Source organism: Nycticebus coucang, chromosome 17 (assembly GCF_027406575.1).
Source record: "Nycticebus coucang isolate mNycCou1 chromosome 17, mNycCou1.pri, whole genome shotgun sequence".
Classification (NCBI taxonomy): Eukaryota; Metazoa; Chordata; class Mammalia; order Primates; family Lorisidae; genus Nycticebus; species Nycticebus coucang.
In genome coordinates, this window is record NC_069796.1 from 71,654,537 (window position 1) to 71,676,056 (window position 21,520).

General features: G+C 42.3%; 1 protein-coding gene across 12 annotated transcripts in view; it reads left to right on the plus strand.

The window, feature by feature from the left end:
* Positions 1 to 21,520, plus strand: part of TENM2 (teneurin transmembrane protein 2) — a 1,234,499-nt gene that overhangs the window by 954,082 nt on the left and 258,897 nt on the right. For all 12 annotated transcript variants that reach the window (XM_053567520.1, XM_053567521.1, XM_053567522.1 and 9 more), the window contains one exon: positions 9,414 to 9,652. In XM_053567520.1, coding sequence (XP_053423495.1) covers positions 9,414 to 9,652 — 239 coding nt within the window. The remainder of the gene's footprint in view (positions 1 to 9,413; positions 9,653 to 21,520) is intronic.

Here is a 21,520-nt window from a genome sequence, read left to right on the forward strand (position 1 = left end):
GTAATTCTCAGTCCCCGTGCTAATTAGAACAACCTGTTCACTCAAGAAATACTTTAAAGGAGCTGGGAACAAGGCAAGATCAAGTAGATTCAGTAAAAAAACAAGATATAGGCAGTCCCCAGGTTACAACCATCCAACTTACGTACAACTCACACTTACATACCAATTCAACTTAAGAACAAACCCAGGGGACCTATCTTGTTTATAACCCAGGGACTACCTATACACTAAACTTAAAGTCCGTCCTCAGCAAGTAATAGCTGTATCTATTGACCATTAGATGTCAGTCTCAATGCTAAGCATTTCCCCTGAGTAAACTCATCAGTCCCCTCCAACAATCCCATGGATTAGGTACTATCATTCTCGGCCCCCTGGTGAGGTTTCAGTAACTTGCCCACAGTGATAGGGTTGGAGCCAGAATTCAAACCCTGCTTGTCAGAGTCGAAAATTTGTGTGATTTAAAACTGCCTTCAACTGGATATGATCTTACTGGTTTTTTAAACTAATTAATTAATTAATGATAAAGGCATTTGACATGTAGGGATAAAAGTCTTACTATAAGCATCAAGCATTTACCAGTCCATTGCTCAAGAGAGTTGGAAGTTTTGTGCTTTCTATTTTTTTAATTTATACACTTGATTTTTCGTACTGTGTCCATTTACATTTGCAAACAGGAACACAAAGTTGGCCTGCTTTCAAAGACTACCTAGTTTTGCTGTTCTGAGGCGGGCTCAGCAGGGCAGTCCAGCATGGCCATTCTCTTTCTCTCTCTCCGGTTGCATCTTAGCCGTGAGCTGCTCTCTCTTCCTCTTTTCTTTTTCCCTCTGCGTCCCTTGTCTCTGTCTCTCTCACCTTCCCATCACATTCTCCCTCAACTACTACCGTTCTTTGTCTGTACTGAAGATCCTAATAATGGTGCCAGAAAGTGTGGTGGTTATTTAACCTCTCTCCAGCTAAATGCCTTATCATAACTCCTGAAAACCCAATTACAGTAACTTTACATGCTACAGTACCCTTTATGGGCTGCCTCTTTATTAAACTTACTCTTTTAGAGACAATAAACCTGATGCTTCAAAGGGCATGGCCAGCACCAGTGAAATGTAATGAAATCTGGAGTTTTCTAGCGCACACCCGCTCTCCCTCACTGAGCACCACACCCCCCACTCCTGGAGTGTTTCTGCCTCTGTTCTTTCTCTGGCTTTGTATGAAATTTCAGCCACTGAATGTATGGCATTCAAAATATTTTAGGGATTAATGGGCTGTGTATCAATATTTTCATCCGCTCCTCTGAATACCCATGAGTTTATTTACTGGGGAGGTCAATTTTCTCAGTAGAACAACAGTCAACACCTGGTTTCCCTGATAACCAGAGTTGCTTTTTTCCCCACACTGTGTTACACTGAAACCATTCAAGATTTCTGCTGCGTTTCAAGAACATTTGCTGCAGCAAACTTCATGAGTGGGGGGAATAACACCTCTGCCCTGTTAGTCATTAGTTGTCCTGGCTAGCTGAATGCTACCCTGGGATGAGATAGTGGGATACAGAGTGACAGAGAGAGAGGAGAGAGAGAGGCCTGACCTTTGCGGTTGAGGCAGCGCAATTATTTGTATGGTGCATGTCTGTTTCACAGCCCTGCTGGGATTTCCCCCTGGGAATAAAGCCAAACCAACAGAAAATAGGGAGAGACCACTGTTTGCACACTGAAAATGGAACTTGGCATTAAGAAATTTCCTGTATTTGTTTCTTTGGTAGGGTTTGGGGTCAATGACTGAGTTTACTTGTCTCATAGGGGGGAAAAAAGGAAAAGAAATCATTTGTTGGGACCTCAGGTAGTTTAGCCAGCTGCCACTTCTCTAAGCTTCCGCTCCAGATTATTCAAGCTCCCTCTGTGTCGTAAGAATAAAATAAAATTCACAGCATTTTGAACTGGTGGGGCACTTCATGCATGGATGTTATGCATGAGTTTTTTGTTTGGTAGTCTTCTTTTTAAAATCTTCTATGGTTGTTTAATCAGAGACAATGCATGCCCTTAATTTTCTAAGCCAATTTGAAACCGAAGCCTGGCTTACCGAGATTGTGTGTCAAATCCACATCTCTGCTGTCATGTAACACACATGGGGGAATGCATGTGAAGCTGTTAGCTATGCTCCCTTAGACTCATGAAACGGTTTTGTTTTCACATGAGAAAAAGTAATGACATTTACCAAAAAGACTGATAGTTTAGAGTGATGTGATGATCATTAAATTCTTAAGAAATCACCCAGACCCAGGCACCAGAGCTAAGCACAGAGAGCACTCCCTCTGGCTTAGCCTCAGCTATTCAATCCTGAGCCCTGGACCTGGGCTTACATGATGCTGATGTCAGGACCAAAGCCCCGGATACTCCCCTCCCCCCTCCCCCCAAAAGGAAGGAAAAGAAGTGTGTGAGCGTCTCTGTTACTTTTTGTAAGGCATCAAGGACTGGCTTTCTCTCTTTCTTGGAGTGTTAGCAGACTCCAAGGACGGCACTTTGGGAGCTTCTCATTTGCCTTTCCTTCCCGAGGCACAAGTGGCCAATTCTGAGAGCAATTGAGTTGTGCTTGAAAAATGTCAAGTGCATTTGGAAACTACACATTTTTGCTGACGCCTGGAGTCCTGAGCCGCGCTACTTCCATGACCGACTGCTGGGAAGAGGTTCAGTTGGGGCATCACAAATGATTCATCTGAACACACTGAGCAGGCCCCTGAGGGGGAAAAGCTGTCTTAATAGCCAGTTGAGGGAAAAATCAGGAGAAGTCCCCTAAGCCTTCTTGGACCTCCCTGTAACCATCTGGCCAAGCCATTACCTTGTGGATCTTGCTTCATTTTATTTTATTTTCCTGCAGCATGTGACTACAATCCTTGAGTGAACCAAAGCTTACATTTTTTTTCAACTTTTTATAAGGAAAGTTTTCAAACATATGGAAAAGTTGGAAGAATATGTACTATTCTTGTACATGTAAGAATAACCACCTGGCTTCGACAATTGCTATCATTTTGCCACATTTGCCTTACCTATTTTTATAAAGAGAGAGAGATCTCATAGACTCATGTGGCAGTTGCAGGCTGCTAGACACTTCACCCTAAAGATATCTACATTCAAAGCTTGCACTAGTGTGTGTACGTGTACATACCCACTAACAAGCGAGTGTGCGCTCTGTAAGTCAGATGCACTTGGAAAGTGTAAAAACGATGAGGGTAATGTTTCCTAAACTTTAATGTATATGAGAATCACGGGAGCTTCTTAACAGATAACACTCCCAGAGCCCACTGACAGCTATGGATGGAGACCAGGAATTTGTACTGTTTTTAACAGAGCACTCAAGCGATGCTAAAGCAGGTATTTATGAGACATAATCTGAAGATCGCTTCTTTAAAGCTTTCTTTTTCTATTTGTTTACTGAATTTAATCTTCTGAAGATTAGTAACACCAGGTTATCACTGTTTCATGGGAGAAATAGGATTCGATGTATTATTGGTATTTTTGTTTAAGCATTTAAAGCAGAAGGAACTAGAGAGAAGTGATGGGATAACTAGATGAGTTTCATTGAGCTGTGATCAGATACCGTGATGTCAGGAGTGGCCTGAGAGCTGCACACACATCCCGCAGGGAGTAATGCAGCTCCAAACAGTGTATGGGTTGTTTTTGCTATGGAGGGATCCGGCCTTGCGTGTAGAAATAGAGACACTTGCCTGTATGCGTATGCAAACTTGTAAATTTGTTTGGGAAACAGGAGTCAACATAGCAGAAGAAACCTTCATTTTAAAATTTAAAAGCTCACAGTGCTGTCCTCTTGGCATGCATTATTTTAGCCTTGGAAGAGGGTGTGGGTTGTTCACTTAACAAAGATTTGTTGGGCTTCCACTGTGTACCAGACTATTCTAGGTGTCAAGATACCATGTGAAAAAATCAGACAAAATTCCCGATTGTTTTAAACGTTGTAGAAATTCCCTTCTAATGATGGAGGTAGAGAATACATAACACAGGAATATACACATGCAATGAAGAGAAACAAAGCAGTTATAAGGGGATGGAAAGTAAGAGAGAATGAAAGGAGGCCAGGGCAGGGCTCTGAGAAAGTGATGCTGGAGCAGAGAGTTGAACGACAGCGAAGGGACAAACTGAGCAGGGAGTTCCAGGCATAGGGAACAGCAGCTGCGAAGTCCTTGAGGCAAGAAGCTGTGATACAATAAGGAAGAGTAAATGGACAATGTGACCGAAGGCGTGAGGGAGGATAACAGATTTAATTGAAAAGTGTCCAGAGGGCAGATCGTGAGGGTGTTGTAAGCCATGGAAAAGTCTTCTGCCTTCATTCTGTTTTCAGACGCCTATGGAATGCCAAGAAGTGAGGAGGGGGAAGAATCTGTGTGGCATGTAACATAATCTGACATCCTTTTTAGAAGGAAGTGCAGAAAATAAATCGTCAAAGGGGCAGTTGTAGGATTTTGTCAAGCAACCCCATTTGTAAGATCCCATCCTTTAAGTAAATGAGTGTATTGAAAATAATAGTAAACACAATATAAACTTCTTAAATCTTCATTTTGTTGTTCTCATGTTGCTAAAACATTCTTATTTTCAGTTTTATTCTGTCCACAAATATGACTCGTGTCCAGGCACTGATGGTCAGACTCTGGAGATAACAAGATTAAGTAATATGTATCTATATCAGTGTCCTGGAGTTCACATTCTGGTTGGGGGCAGATATTTAAAAGTTTAGATAGATGGATGGATGGATAGATAGATAGATAGACAGACAGACAAATAAAACCAACCGTGTCAGTAGTTGTGAGAGTGCACAAAGCGAAGGGGGAGAAGTTAGAGTAGGCTTCCGAGGTAGGCAGTTGGAAGGTGAGTAGGAGCGGGTTAGGCTGGGTTAGGTGGGGCAGAGCGGGAAAGGCCACTCCGCAGGGCAACACGTACAGTTCATAAAGGCACCCGGGGAGTGGGGGCGAACCACCCTGAATGCGCCCAATCTCATCTGATCTCGGAATCTAAGCAGGGCTGGGCCTTGAATGGGAGACAAAGACACAGCAGCATGACCAGGCTTGTTAGGGAAAATGTGTCTTTCAGTGTGCCTGAAGCATGAAGTGCGTGGGAGCTGGGAGCACAAGGTTAGAGATAGGGTAGAAAGCTGGGTAGTAGTGATGGTCAGAGAGGGTGGTCCCATGTTGAAATTCAGGTTTCCCCTTTCAGGCATGGGAGGATAACCAGGGGTCAGAGAGCCCAGACACAGTGGTATTGTGGCTGAGAAGGAAGGGTGCAAGAAGGCTACAGGGCAGGGTTGGTGGGAGAGGTTTTCAGAAGTGAAATCGATGGGATTCTTTAACCCATTGGATGGGAGATGGCCAGGGAGAGGGAGGAGGGGACAATGACTGCAGTTTTTTAGGTAGATGAGAGGGGCGGGAGCCTGGGCAGAGTGGATCTGGGGAAATAAAGGAAAACAGCTGGAGTTTGGTTGTGACTTGCTCAAGATAACCACAAAACATAGAAGACCTGATGCCCGAGACACAGCAGGAATGTGGGTGTGGAGCTTAGGGAAGAAGCAGAGGAGGATTGGACGTCTGTGGACTTCAGAAGTGTCAGCGACAACAGAAGCCGTGGCAATGGGCGAGATGGCTGAAGAAGCAAGGTCTGATATGTTCATGTATTTTGAAGGACTCCTAATGACTCCTTGCCACGTTTTTACTTTTGTTTTAGTTTTTAATTCCTATGTTTGCTGTCTACTCTCGGTGAAATAAATTTGAAAGAACTCTAAATCAAATTCCTGAGTTTCTCCAGCATCCTAACTTTCTGCTGTTCATATGTTCTGGCTTCATTATAAAGCAGTAGACTATTCTTTAGTGATTTAGAGAACTCTTTGGGTATTTATTCAACATTTGATAAGCTTTGAGTTAAAATGCATGTTTCGGGCTTCTTATGTAGCTCAGAGGAATATTAAGAGCTGCTGGTAATGGGCTGAGCACTTACTGTGAGACACACCTTCGTTAAGTGCTTTTCCTACATAATCTCGTATAATCCTCACAACAACCACATATAAGGTACCTTTACTCTTATTACCCTGATATTACGGATGAGGAGATGGAAATTGTCAGGAACAGCATTACATAACTTATGTGAGCTTACTTGTCCAGAAATGGACACCAGGACTCTAATACAGGTCTGTCTTGCTCCAAAATGCTGCTCAGCCCCACGCCTACCTCCTCCTCTTCCAACAGATTCTTGTCACCTGGAGCATTCAAAGAGAGGACAAAGAATGCAGAGCTTTGTGGAATCAGATGTCTTGGTTTTATTCAGATCATGGAACATACTTATAGGACAAAGTCTAACTATCAGTTATTTATTTTCATGTTAGCTATGTTAAATAATTCCCCAATCGGATGCTCACTGTCTGACGTGACTGTCAGTCACACTGGGCTCCTTTGATCTTTATCAAGGATTAAAATATTTTAAAGGTTTTATCTCAGTGGTTCTCAACCTTCTTAATGCCGCGACCCTTTCATACAGTTCCTCATGTTGTGGTGACCCCCAACCATACAATTATTTTCATTGCAACTTCATAACTATAATTTTGCTACTATTATGAATTGTAATGTAAATGTCTGAGTTTTCTGATGGTCTTAGGCAACCCCTGTGAAAGGGTCGTTTGACCCACAAAGGGTCATGACACACAAGTTGAGAACTGCTGTTTTATCTGGAAGCAGTCAAGATACAAATATTGGGGGGAGGGGATATTTGTTTTCTGGTTTTTCTTTATTTTAGATTATATGAGAGTGAAAATGATTAGATTGTGCTGTTTGTGTTTCTAAGGTGAAGTTCAAGTTGCAATTGAGCTCTTCACGGGGGGTGGGCTATATGGGTATACATTGTGCACCTTAGGTAAGAGCTTATGAATTCCTCTCCTCCCCTCTTCCTTCCATCCTCTCCCCTCCCCCTCACTTGAATATACATGTGTTTTTCTCTTATGCGGGCATGTAGTTGTTTTGTTGTTGAAAAACATATGAATATTGAGTACACTGGATACTTGCTGTTTTTTCCATTCATCAACCCATGAGTGGATTAATAAACTGTGTTGTATGTATACCATGGAATACTATTAAGCCATAAAAAGATGGAAACTTTACATCATTTGTATTTACCTGGGTGGAGCTGAAGCACATTCTTCTTAGCAAAGTATCACAAGATACAAATATTTGTATTGATGGTGATCCTACCTCATAATTCTGCTGGGAAGACCACTAATCCCTAGAGGCAAGGGCCATGTGCTGCAGTAGGTGTGCTTAGAGCTAATAAAAGCTTAGAGATTAAAAAAAAAAAAGAAAGAAAGAAAGAAAGGTAACGGCAGACTGGAGTTTCAGCCCAACAATTCTGCTTGCTCACTCCAAGATTTGGTTTTCTCCTCCATGAAACTGGCATAGTAATAGTACCCACTTCAAGAGGTTAATGTGAGGGTTAGCTGAAAGTAAAACATTTAGCATCCTGACACATTGAAAGTGATGAGCAAATAAAATGCCACCCACTGAAGATGTGAAAAAGAAGGAAATACCTGTATTAACATTTTGAAATCTCAGAATTGCAGCTGAGTAAAATTACAAAATAATGTGAAGATTGCATTCATACATTCATGGACTTTGGGTCCAAGGATCATACGGATGAACAAAATACAAAACAACCATTGCATTGTGTGTGAGAGGTCCCACCAAATACCCTCCCTCCCCCTGCCCTCCTGCCCTCCCCTCTCGTGGTACATTAGAGTAGAGTATAATCAGTGTAACCTGGCTTATTGTACCCTCAATGAATCCCCAACAATCAAAAAAAAAAAAGAGTAGAGTATAAATGTCCGACCACAACAAATAAGTAAGTGAGGTGATGGATGTGTTAATCAGTTTGATGTAAGCATTCCACATTGTATATCAAATCAGCACACACTGTGCCCCATAAATGTACACAGTTATGATTAATAAAAAAAAAGAAGTTAGGATATTTGCTAGACTAGAAAAAAAAAATACAAAATAACCCATAGTCCCTGGCCTCCAGCTGCTCAGATTGCAGGATCTACTTAGCCCATGCCTTAAAGACCACTCTGTATTTCCTGGAAGACAAGTCATCATTTCAAACAAGGTGTAGCAAGTCACATTTAAAGTCTTACAATTAGCATGTATATATAGAGAGAATAATCTGCTGTCAGAGAATAGACAGTCTTTGATATGTCCTTGAAGTGACAGTCTCTGGAGCCCTGGGGAGGAGTCAGATTCCCTTCTGCACTGTGTGTTCTATATGGTTCTACTACGTGGCTGTCACTTCATAGCACTGGCTACCAAAGACACCGTACTCAACTGGCAAGAAAAGATGATTCCAAACAAATAACCAGGAACCTATGACCTAGAGAAGTATTCTCAGAACAGGAAGCAGGATTGAGGGGGAGATGAACAGGCACATGAACAAGTGTCAGAGAGAGTTTAGGGAACATGCAAGAACACAGACTTTATCAGAAGACATGGGTCTGGGCTGGAATCCTCAGGCAGTTGCTTGACTGCTCCAAGCATAATTTCTCTTATCTAAAAATAGAGATAACATTTAGTTTATTAAGTAGTCATGACAATATATTTCAAGTGCTTTTCAATAGTAGGTCTCTAATACATGATAACCCTTCACTGTCATCATCCTCCTCCTCATCATCATCTCTGAGTGAGGGACAATCATTCAGTTTCCATATTTGTTTTAAATACTTTACTTTGCAGGATTGTTGTGGGAGATAACAGAGAGAGGCATACGGGAAAGCAGAAAATTATGCAACTTCATGGGATAAAGTTATGTCATCATCAAATGTAATGTTTCCCCTCTTCTTCGGCTCTTGGGTGGGGTTATTTAACTAGGACTATCCTACAATTATATAAATCAAAGTGGAAAAAAAACCAAAAAGCCATTAACTGTGCCCGTAAACACATGAATGGATTTATAAACTGTGGTATATGTATACCATGGAATACTATTCAGCCACAAAAAACATGGAAACTTTACATCTTTTGTCTTGACCTGGATGGAGTTGGAGAACTCAAAAGAATGGAAAAGCAAGTATGTACTCCATACTAATATGAAACCCGGAGATGAACAAATGCCTGGAGGCAGGAGGGAGGAGAATGGGGGCGAGAGGAGGAGGGAGGAGACTGCTGGGCTCTCACCTGACAGGCACACTGTAGGGGCACTTGCACACTTCCCGGGTGAGGGGCACAACTACAACTTGGACTTTACCTGACAAAGGCAAACATCGTAACCTAATCATCTGTACCCTCGAACTAAACTAAAATTTAAAAGAAAGAAGAAGAACGCTGCAGCAGCTAACACCTGCTCCTTAGCTGCCCGCAGCCATTGTGACTGTTTCTTCTTTCCTGGCAGGCACTTCCTCTTCAAGACCTCATCGGGGAGCACCCCCCTGTTTAGCAGCTCTTCCCCGGGATACCCTTTGACCTCAGGAACGGTTTACACACCCCCGCCCCGGCTGTTGCCCAGAAATACCTTCTCCAGGAAGGCCTTCAAGCTGAAGAAACCGTCCAAATACTGCAGCTGGAAATGCGCCGCCCTCTCCGCTGTCGCTGCGGCCCTCCTCTTGGCGGTCTTGCTGGCGTATTTCATTGGTGAGTAGGGGTGGCCTTGCTCGTGAATCCCGGGGGTGAGCATGGGGAGGAGGCCACGGACTCGCGAATCTAGAGGCCCTCTGTCATCTGTACAATTTGCTTTCTGGCTTCTGAAAGACATCATAATGAGTGATGGACGGGAGGGATTTTTCCCTCCTGAAATCCATTTAAAGCTGATGAGTTTCTCCTTCATGTTTCTAAATGACATTTATCAGAAGGGAAATTAAGCATCCTCACTGTATCCTCTCTTGGAAATGAGCTGAGAATTGTCATTCACGCACATCCATCCCTCACTCCCAGAGTAGCCTTCTCGTCTTGTCCATGCTTGGATTTTACCCCAGGTCTGTGCTCTGAAATGTGTGCAAAATGAGTTAACATCAGCCACAAAACAAACAGAAGAACAACAGTGGCCAGCATGCCTGAGGACATCTCGATTTGGGGGAGAGACAGAGTAGCTACCTTATTTTCAGAGGTGCAGAACAGAATGGGATTGAGAGGCTGGCAATTCATCCAGGGCTTTGTACAGACTCAGTTGCAAGGGCAGTGACCTTGCCCACATCCCTTCTCTTGTGTCTGTCCTCCCAGCCCAGCTCTTATCTCTCCATGTGCAACTAAATCTGGATCAAATTCACCTCTCCTGGCAGCTATGCTTCTGGTGACTCAGTGTGTGACTTAGGGTAGTGGATGGGTGAAGTCGCTAGAGTTCCTTTCTTGCCACGCCCAGGATGCAGGTTTGCATCTGTGGGGTGTAACCCTGCAACTACAGGAAGCAGAAGATGCTGAGAGCTCAGGGGCAGCCTGGGCTAGACACAAAGCCTGCTTGCAGCTCCTGGCCCCATAGAAGAGCTCTGTCAGCTGAACTGCCAAAGGCAAATCTCCTGGCCCAGGCAGAGGCCATGGTGATGCTTATGAAAGTTTATTTGAAACACTTGATGGTTCTGGCCTGGTTTCAGGGCAGTGATGGCAGACCTACCCAGTGTGGATATGCCATGTAAACCTGTAAAACACCAGCTAAAAGAAGCTGACTCCAAAACAGTTCCCAACACATATGAGAAAACTTCTCCCATTTAAGAGAAATGAAAAGGCAATCCTGACCATGTTGGCCTTGCCCCTGTCCCCAGCATAAGCCCTCCCTTCTTTTAGCAGCGGGGACTCCCATGCTCCCCTTGTGTCCAGGCAGCCAGCATGCTGCCTGCCAGGGGAGGAACAGGCCTGGCACTTCCCAGACCCTCCCTCCTAAGCCTGCCCCATGCTGAGGAGCTGAGTGTGAACTCTAGAGACCCAGGGCTCTGCCCAAGGTGCACCAATGGGAGCCAACGGTTGACGTGGACTTTTCACTCCCCTCCATAACACAGCTATGTTTGCCTTCATGTGGAAATGTGAGCAAGCATATTCCTTACCAGTTGCATTTCTCAGGGATGTCCACCCCAAAGCAAGAACATCAACACTCCAAAGAAAGTTTCCATGTTTATTGAGGGAGTTGCAAGATTCTTTGTGCTCTAAAGCCCAGCTCTGTGTGGCAATTGAGGCTTGAGACCTGAGCACCTCTGATTTCAAGTCACATCTGCTTCTCACTTAACCTCTTGAAAAAGGATGAAATAAAAGATGGACTTGAGAAAGGGGGAAGGACTTGTCTGTTGTCCCACCTTGGTCACTTGAATAGAATCTTCTGTGGTGTTAGGGATACTCTGTGAGTTTCCCCAGGTACCTGCACTGGGGCTCTGCGGAAGCTAATCAGATGTGCCTTTGGAATCTTTGCATGATTTGGCTTTGTGTCAAAAACTTCCAAAAGGTCCCCTGTGCTCACTCCTCAGGCTTAATGTTCTGCGAGGCCAGTGGGCACCATAAGAAGCCAGATAGAGAAATCGGGCACTGCCTCCCTCTGTCAGCAGCATCCCCAGAGCACCTCCTTCTCACTTGAAAGAGATAGATGGCCCCTGCCTGATTTACTGAGCTTGATAGTTAAAATATAATAGCTTTCTGTAAAGGCGATCACATAAATGGGAGGCTGCATAGTGAGAGTTTAATGTTTTAATCGGGTGTGTAACTTCTAAGTGATGGATCAGGAAATATATTTATTTTCAGTCTGGAGGCTACTGAATGCTGGACCAGAACATCTCAGGATGGTTTATTAGTTTATAATCCATCATTTTCTATTATTAATGCTTTAGGTAAGATTATGCTTTGACCCTGGTGTATGGAAGGATAGTGCACGGCTCAAAATGAGTGAGGTCATGGGCTGATTTATATAGCAGTGATGGTGGTGAGTGTGGAGCGAGAGGGCTGCTCTCACCTGCTCCCAGAGGTGACCACAGGTCTGCAAACACACTAAAGGGTCCAAGTACTGATGTAGACCTAGTTGTTTGCCTTCCGGGTTTCCCAAGTACAGGTGGGGGAAGGATGGTTATTTACATGCAGAAACTCTGAAGTATGGTGAGGATTAATTAATGTGTATAAATCACTTTGAAGATGAAAAGCAGTATATTATTAATTACAAAGCTGCAGGGGTATAAACAGTGCACGGCAAACACAGAGGAAAGTGATTGTGCCCACCTAGAAAACAAACCATTAAGAAAGGGCAGAAAGGCTCCATAAAAACCAGGCCCTGCTGTTGAAGAGACCGGTGCGTTTTAAGACCTGAGTCCATTCTCAACACGTGACTTCATATTCCACTACATGACAGGTCCTGAAATTGAAGCATCAGCCCCAGGACATTTATGGACAGGCAGTGGGTTCAGGCCTGCCAGGCACCGTGACGAATAAGTCAAATTATCTTTCTTGCATGTTCAAACACGTAGAGAGAAGGCTTTCCAGAAATGAGCAGTTTGGAGTAGTTCAGCCCCTGATGTGCTCTTCCATAGACCCAGCCCGTGGGTGGATGTGAAAGCAGTCAGCCAGCCCTCATGCACACTGGAAGACCTGGGTCTTCACCAAGTCAGAAAATATCCCCCGTCCCTCCTCACACAGCTGGGGCCAGAGAACTTTTATGATGTGCTATTCCACCAGAGCCTCTCCCTGCCAGATTCGCCCAGTATACAAACATCCCGGAATAAATTACTCTGAAAACCTGCATAAACCACCAGGGGACCACTCTGTGCCTCACTCAGCTCCTGGCCCACATGGCTCCCAGGGAACACCAGTTTAGGAGAATTGGGCTGTGAAACACAAGAGAGTTTCCCTCTCAGGAAGTGTCTTGCTTCCTTGGGCAGCTCAAGTACTTTCATTGTCTGCAATGTCCCAAGTCCCTCCACAGCCAGCTCTGAGTTTTTGGATCTCATAAGCAACATAGATTTTTCTCACCTGTCTTATGCCAAATGTACTGTATTTTTATCATGTATATAATAGTAACTCGTTAGAACCTTGTACCTGCTTAGAACTGGAAGCATTTCCTTTAAAACACTTTTATGTAATTATTCAATTTGAATTATACACGTATCCTCAGTCACCAACCTACACTCTAGCGGAAAATAAATTGGTACCTTTTGATCATAGGACAAGCATCAGTACTGAGGCCTGGAGAGTCAGTCGAAAGTCACCTGGCTCGGTAGTGGCAGGGCCTAGCTAAGATCTTTCACTTGACTCCACTTTGCCCAAGTTTGCAGGTACTGTTGGAAACTTGAATGATGGCGTTGGGAGCATTGACTCGCCTTATCTGGTTCTGTTCTCATTAAGGGACAGTCCTTGGTTCCTCTCCTTCCTGAATCATCTTCAGCACAGCAGACAAAAACCATACCCCCTCTCAGTCTCCTAACCTGTCCTCATATTTCTGCTTTTTCAACTATCTTCTGCAAACTTTCGGCAAAAAGCCAGACAGCATTTAAATACTTTAGGGGATTCTTGTTCCACAGAGTTACAACTACTCAATTCCACTTTTGTAATTCAAAAGCAGCCATCAATATAAACAAACAAGCATAAAATTCCCTCCTAAAACTTTAATGATGGATGCTGGGATTTGACGTTTATATAATTTTCAAGTGGTTCATGAGATACTGTTTTTCTTTTGATTTTTTTTTTTTCAACACTTCCGTATGTAAACCCGGTCATGTGCCATATGAAAACAGGTGGCAGACTGTATTTGGCCCGCAGGCCATCGTATGTCAACCCTATTTGTATTCCTGCTCTTTCCCAAGAATACCTTTCAGGATGTCTCCATCATTATGAGAACAATCGCTTTCCAACAGGCTAAGAGTCCAACCATGTGTCCACTGTCAATGTAGCAGGTGGCTGACATTTTCTGATACTGCGATCCCATTTCATAATAAGAAATTTCATCTGACTTTCTGGCCCAAACCAAAAAGTAGAAAGAAAAAGCCACTTTTCTCCTTAGTGAAAAAACATTCTGTATGATAAAATTTTCCATCCTAATAGTATAGCTTTTACCTAGACTGCTTGAAACAGTGTTCCAACCCAGGGTTAGAGTGGAATTGCCCAGTCAGTCATTTTTCCTAGCACTCATTTGGTTATCCCAGGTTCCTCTGCAAAAGCATGGCCCTGTTTTTAGTTCCTTGGCACCTGATGCTTTCTCTGTTGAGATTTTCTGACAGAGTATAACAGTGCTGGGTCAGGGAGTGACACCATTACTTTCTTGTCCTAGGTTAACATTGGGCTGGATCTAGTTTCCTTAAAAGGCAAGACATGCTTGGAGGGCTACCCCACATCAAGGAAGAAAGATGCTTCTGATGTGTGACTTTGTTGTTTAAATCCGGATAATCCTAGAAAGTCTAAGACGAGAGTCAACACAAAGGTTCAGCGTGACTCAGGACTCAGACTATCACCCCCTGAGTTAAAAAACAACACGTAACACACGCAGAGCTTCTGTCAAAGAGTCTTCACGTGCGTGGTTGGGGAGGAAGGAGGTAGAGAGAACGATAAGAGCATTTGTGTCATCCTAAATTAGTTCTTAGCTCTTCAGATCTCTGCCAAACTAAAACACATATATATATATTAGAAAGTCACCTTGTCTTTCCTCACTACAGTAATTCCTGCCAAATATGAAATACTATGTTTTAAGTAAGCTGCTCAACGCTGTCTCCTGCCACTCTGACTTTGATCTGGAAAGAACGCGGGCCATCAACATGTCAGGATGTTAAAAGTGTGGTAATTTGGGGTGCTTTCAGTTTCTTTTGAAAACAATGAGAGATTATTTTCTATGGAAACTAAAAGCCTACCATGTGTTTAAAGTTGCTATACTTGAAAATTGATATGTTGAGACTCATCCTGATGAATCCTGCGTTCTCGGCTGCTATTTTGTGTATTCTCATCTCACTGCACAGAGCAGGTTTGGGGAAAACATAAAGAAAATGGCAGAAAATGATGAGGCTAGTATACTCGCCTGGCGTCCTTTGTGAGGGTACAGTCTGGGAACAGTGTTGCTTCTCTGATTCAAACTCACCGCTCCTTGACGGTCTGAAAAGATGGGAACCCTCGCCCGCCTGTATGAATTCCAAATTGTGCATTTACCGCTCGTATCTAAAGGGGAAAATGCTAATGATTAAATCTGGACAGTCAAGCAAATAATATTCTCACTCATCGCCCTGGCCCCAAATAGTCAAACTGAGAAGAGAGCTGTCCACCGGCCAGTCAGGGTGCTGGGTTACAGTGACTGTTCCAATGTTAGTAACAGAATTTTTATCTAATACATATGCTAATATGCTTTTAACCTGGTAATAAAGTCTTGTCAGCTGGTGAGTCTTTGGCAGTGGGACTGCCATTTCTTAACTGGGTACCTGATTTCTGAGGGCCTGTCCATTTATGGAAAGTTAATTAAATCATTCATTAGCTAGGTCTCCGACACCTAGCAGCCTCTTGGCAACATTTGTACCTTAAGTTTCACACTCAGAAAAGAGGAAATCCTAAATCCTCTGCATCAGAGAAAGATATAGCCTCTTTCAAAACATAGTTGTGCAATCTTGAAGGACTCTGAAATGCTGCAGGATGGTCCGCAGCTGTGGGGAGAGAGCTTTAATTTCTTCCCTGAAATACATGTGAAAAGTCAGGAGAGTCAGCTGATGTGGGGCTCTGCCACCCTCCCGGGCAAACCCCGGGGATGAGAACTGAGAAGCAGTTTGGGGTCCTGACTTTGGAAAGCATCTTAACACAGAACCAGAGAGGAGTGAGTAGGTGCTGCAACTCTGTGCAAGGAATGAGGAGTGTTTGTTTGCCAGCCCAGGCCCTTGGTCCTCCACGGAGTATGTGTTAAGTAAAGAATAGAGTGTTTGCCACCTGCTTTCCCTTGAATCACCACTTAAGCCTTCATCCTGCTCCTCCTCTCTGTAACAATTCTCTCTGCAGCAGTCCTCAGAGCAGGAACAGGATGCTGGAACATCACCCTGCTTATTTGACTGACCCCTAGGGTCAGACCCCACATCAACAGACCCTTTAGCTTCCACTGAAATCTTTTTAAATTTCCTATTTTCCAGGTCTTTCGTCGTTTGTATTTGCACTTAGGATTTCATGATTTAGGATTCTTGGCAAAGCTTCTAATGTACGGTTAATGAGTTTTATTTCATTTCATGTTTTATCTGTTACATAACTGCGGAAGCTCTCACCTTGCCTTGGTAATCAGACGAGAAGCAGCTTGATGGACTTTGGAGTCAGAGAGTTCTGGGTTTGAATTCTGACCTGTATCCCTAAAAGCCATGTGACTATAAGCTTGCTATTTCGTCTCTCTGCACCTTAGTTTCCTCATCCTAAAAATGGGGATTATTCCTGCTTTGTAAAGATGCGTCAGATGTTCATTGAAATGATACACATAACTCTTCTTCAAATCTAATACATGTATGACATCAATTATGACAAGTGCCACTCTTGTGTATCCCTATGGGGGGAAGGCCGTCTGTTAAACTGTGACATGATTTCTTAGCATTTGTAATTTTTATTTCATATATATTTTTCTATATGTTTAATTTAGAGATGTGTGTGCCTTTATTGGCTGAGCAGGTTACTTGAAGGCGGACGTGGGAGGAGAGAGTGGCCAGCTTGGAAGACACTGAGAACTCACCCCTCCGCCCCTCTCCCCATAGTGGCCCTTCATGTTTTACATATTTGAAAAGAGACAGACACAGACCACCTGGATTGAAGGATCAACCATGAACATAGATAAGTCCACAGTTGAAAGAGTCCTTGTAAGACAACACCGGTTAGAAGGTGCATTCTGATTTCAGACTTGTGAAATATAAAAAATCTGAGTCTCAGAATCAGTGGAACATAGTCCTATAGTCCTACCTGGCACAAAGTATAAGCTCAACTAAATGAAGTTATTGTGGTTATTATATTAACTATTACACTCCTAGGCCAGGTCCAGCAAGAAAAGTAAACCCAGTTCTTGGGCTCTTGTATCCACAAAATAGTGACTAGCACTACCCAGCACCTGGTAAGCAATCAAATATTTGTTGAATTTAATGAATGCTGACTCAGGTTACATTAGAGTTGGACCATTTGTTGAAGATATTTTCCAAATAACCAAAATCCTGTTCCCTAATTTCCTTCATTCCTCCATGCAAAGGGAAGTGTCTGGTTCCCTGATGTTATAATTACCTCTGTTCCCAAATTACATTTCCAAGTTAGAAAGCACTTAGGCAAAGGAATGGTTCGGAGGGCCAAGGAAGCACCACATTTCAGCCCTCTAGCAGGAAAATGTGATTCTGTGAAATGGAGAGAACTGGCTGAGTGACCCTGGGAAGTGTATATGCCTGGCATACAGCCACCATTCGGCACTAAGATTACAAAAGCGTGGCAGAATTTAGTCGAAGTTCAAGGTGAAGAAGCAAATAATGGCATAAATCTGGAAGTCTGTTGGCTGTTTCTCCATAAATGAGGATGTGCTAAGAAATGAAAGCAATCACTACAAAGTACCAAGTAGAGAAAAGACCTATTATATGGAGAATTAGGTCTGTGTACACAGCCATACAGAATCTTTTGTGCTCTGAAATGCCTTCCTTAGCTGTGTAGCCTTGTAAGACAGAAACTTGACCCAAAGCAACCCTCTAAAGCATACCTGTTTCTCTCAGGGTCACCTTAAGCTAGACTTCTTTGTGTCCTCCGTCGAAAATCCCTTTGTAGAAAATTCATACTTTGATTAAGAACAGACACCCGGAATTTTTGTTAAGCCCTTTTCTTATCAAGCAAGTCATTTATTAAATTGATGTTTTATAATAAGATCCTGTGCGTTCAGAGAACAAACAGTCCATCAACTACGTTAACACATTTAATATTAACATTAAAAAAGACAAGAATGCATGGCATGTTCCGCTAATTTCACTTTTGATATTCTCAACCTTCTGGCCTTAATAAGTAAATATCACGATATATCCAAAAATATGCCAACATGAAGCTACATGTTGATAAGAAGAAAATACTGTCCTCCCTTCTTGGAAAGAAAAAGAAATTGTAAGATACATAATATGTATCATCTTTCAAAGGCTTTAAAAAAAAAAACAAAAACTGAAGCGATGGATGAGAAGGGAGGAAAAGCTTTGCCTCCAACCCTTGCATCCCTTTCGTCATGATTTTCTTCGCAGCTGTTAGGGAAGGCCCTTCCCTTGGGGGGGGGGGGGTTTCAGTTGAGTTAGGTCATTTGTGGGAAGATTTGTGCAAACATGTTCAGCACATCCCAGGGACTCTGATCTTCATAAAAGAAGGGCATATGGATCACCTTGCTTTTTTGCCTTGGCAGTCGTGATGCAGTTCCCTCCGTTTGCTTCCTTAGATTACACCATGAGCATTTGAAAGCCACGTTAATGAAGTTTAGATTAGCGTTGCCTATATTCCGCAGGGAAAGGTAAGTGGCAGTATGTCACAAGCATTCTGTTCTTCAGCCCATGACAAACAAGATGACATCTTTCGAGGAAGCTCTGTGTGCCTTTCAATTAGAGGCATCTTCAAAACTGGTTTTTAAAATTGCCTTATGCCCCCAATTTTACAAACATAGCCTTCTGGGGAATTAGCTAAATTTTGTGTGTGCTTAACTTTTCTTTTAATAACAACATTTGTAGGCTTCCTAAATCTTTAGAGAATTATGGGTTAAGACTCTTTTTCCCATGAAAAAAATTCTTGTTAACTCCGTACATTAATTTTATGTAGTTAATGTCATTTTAATTAATTTACAATTTGTTAAATTTACATGTATAGATTTATATATTCGTTTTATGTTTTTCCATTGGGCAAGAAATTTCACTTTGGCAAATTATTGGTCAGTCACTTCATGTGCTGGGATATGCTACCCAACCTCAGAATCCAAGACTTTTATTTATTTATTTATTTATTTATTTATTTATTTATTTATTGAGACAGAGTCTTACTCTGTCACCCTGGTAAAGCGCCATGATATCATTATAGCTCACAGAAACCTCAGTCTGTTAGGCTCAAGAGATCGTCTTGCCTCAGCCTCCCAAGTAGCTGGGTCTACAGGTGTGCACCACCATGCCTGGCTAGTTTTTCTATTTTTAGTAGAGATGGGGTCTCACTCTTGCTCAGGCTGGTCTCGAACTCCTGAGCTCAAGCAATTCACCTGCCTCTGCCTCCCAGAGTGCTAGGATTGTAGGTGTGAGCCACCTCGCCCAGCCTTTAGGACCTGTTTACTGAAATGTTTTCCTGGACCTAGAGTCTAATGAGCAACCCTACAAAATAGCACAGTTAATAGGAAAGTTTTAAAAGCCTGGGGTAAGTTGTGTTTTGCATAAACAATTCATGCCATGATGTTAATCAGAAACACACAGCTGTGACAGAAGACACCCATGTTTCATTTTTTCCAGGACCATCAGGGAATAGAAAATTCTATACTAAACAGTTTTCTATTAACTCATAGGTATAAATCAATAGTCAAACATCCCTTTTGTGCCCTGGAAATATGGAATGGTGTAACCATCATATAATAAGAAATTGAAGACATTTTTGTGTCTGTTTTTATCAAATGAAGATATGACATTTGACCAAATTTTAAAACTATAATAAAAAAAACAAAAAAGTTGACCTTCGATTACATTATACCTCTTGGAACCATAGCAGTAAAGAGTCAAGAGTCTAAGAAAGAAATTAATACCAGAAAGAATGGAATGAAATTAAGATAAGCAGTAAGAAAAAGGCATTAGACACTGTGAATAGAATAATTATAAACATTAAGTTGCAACACAAACTATGAAATGCCATTCGTCACTCAGGATAAAATATGGAACAATTAAAAGATAAAAGTATGGGGGGGATGAGCCCCCAGCATATACCAAATTACACATAGCTTTCTGTACAATTCCTTGAACAGTTAAGTCCAACCTTAACTGGTAATAAGATGAAAAACAATTGTTGAGAATTGCTTGGAGGTGCTATTTTACCATCTCATCTTACATCATTAAACTTTTGGTTACCCCATGAAGTACTTAGATAAACCACAGTGGACAGTTGAACATTTATTCAAATAAACCAGAAAGGTACCACAATAAAGGAAATTGAGTTTATGGACACAGCAGACTCTTGTGTAATAGATGAGAGTAATGTGTCTAATGTTGAACATCAATCTATATTACAAATATAGTATAAAGGAGGGCCTCAAAATCATTTTTTTCTAAAGGTGGTTTATCTTTTTGTATGTCTAATTGATATCTATGCAATTTGGCTCTGATCATTACTACTGAAAATGATGTAAGAGAAGGAAAGAATGAATGTAGCCGTTGGCTCCCAGGAGAGCCCTGAAAGTTGGGGGTCCCAAATCACCTGTGTCTTCAAAGGCATTGGAATGACCCTTGATGCCAGAGAGCAAGTAGATTTGTTTTTTTAATCAAGAGAGGGCATTCTTGAAAGTCTTCCTGTCAATCCTGATTAAAAGTCTGTATGAGAGAAGAGAACAATTTTATAACAGATCCTCTCCCTGCTTTATTTTGCCTTTCTTCATGGTGTGAACAAAGATCCAGTAGAGATATTTGAGATTACCCTACAATTTTAACATTCAGTCAAATTCTATGGACTTATGTACTGCCTGCACTCAGGAGGTCTCCTAATCCCACATGGGGCAGGTCCTGTCTAGAATAGGACATGTGTATGTCCAAGGCATGGTGAGTGGTGGTGAGGACAGGAGAGTGGGTTGGTGAATAATTATTCTATTCCCTCCCATTGGGGTTGTGTATAAATGGTACACACACCCACACACCACTATTCCCGCAGATCCTGCTTCAAGCATTCTGGTCAGAAACATCTTTGAATCAATGCACACTTTAATGAAATACAGGTGGATTTGCTTTGACTTTCAGGAAACCAACTTCCAGTCCTGCTTCCACAGTTCTAATCTTTTGCAGTATTTGTTTGCATTTGCACAGACAAGGATGCCACTGTTTCTTTTTCCTCTCTTCCCTACCCTATACATTCCACCTTTAAATATCCTTGGGTGAAGTCCAGGTTTATCCCGCTCTGTCAAGTTTAATTTTTTAAAAGCAATATACATAATACGAAACAAAAATATAGTTAATTTCATTTTAGGCTTTTTAAAAATATACCAGTCTGCCCATCTGTGGCTTTTTCTAGACTCTTCATCCCTAAACCCTCATCCCAGCTCCTCCCTCGGTTCTTTCAGTAAAAAGTTGTTGAGGTGAAAGTGCTGTCTAAGATCGTGGACTTGGCCTTGTCTGGGAAGAGATGTCTCTATTTCTTTCATGGGGAGGTGAATGCTGATTGCATAATGTTTTAATCTTCTTTTCAAAATTGACAAGAATTCAGCCTTATGGAAAGGTCATTTGACCTGACACTGATAACCATATTGTAGCAAAACACCCATGGCTTGTTTTAATGTCAGAGGCAAAGAGGAGCGTGGACCCTGAGAAATGATCTGTGACTAATCTTGAAGGAAGAAAAAAAATTGTCATGTTTGTATGACTAAGGGATTTA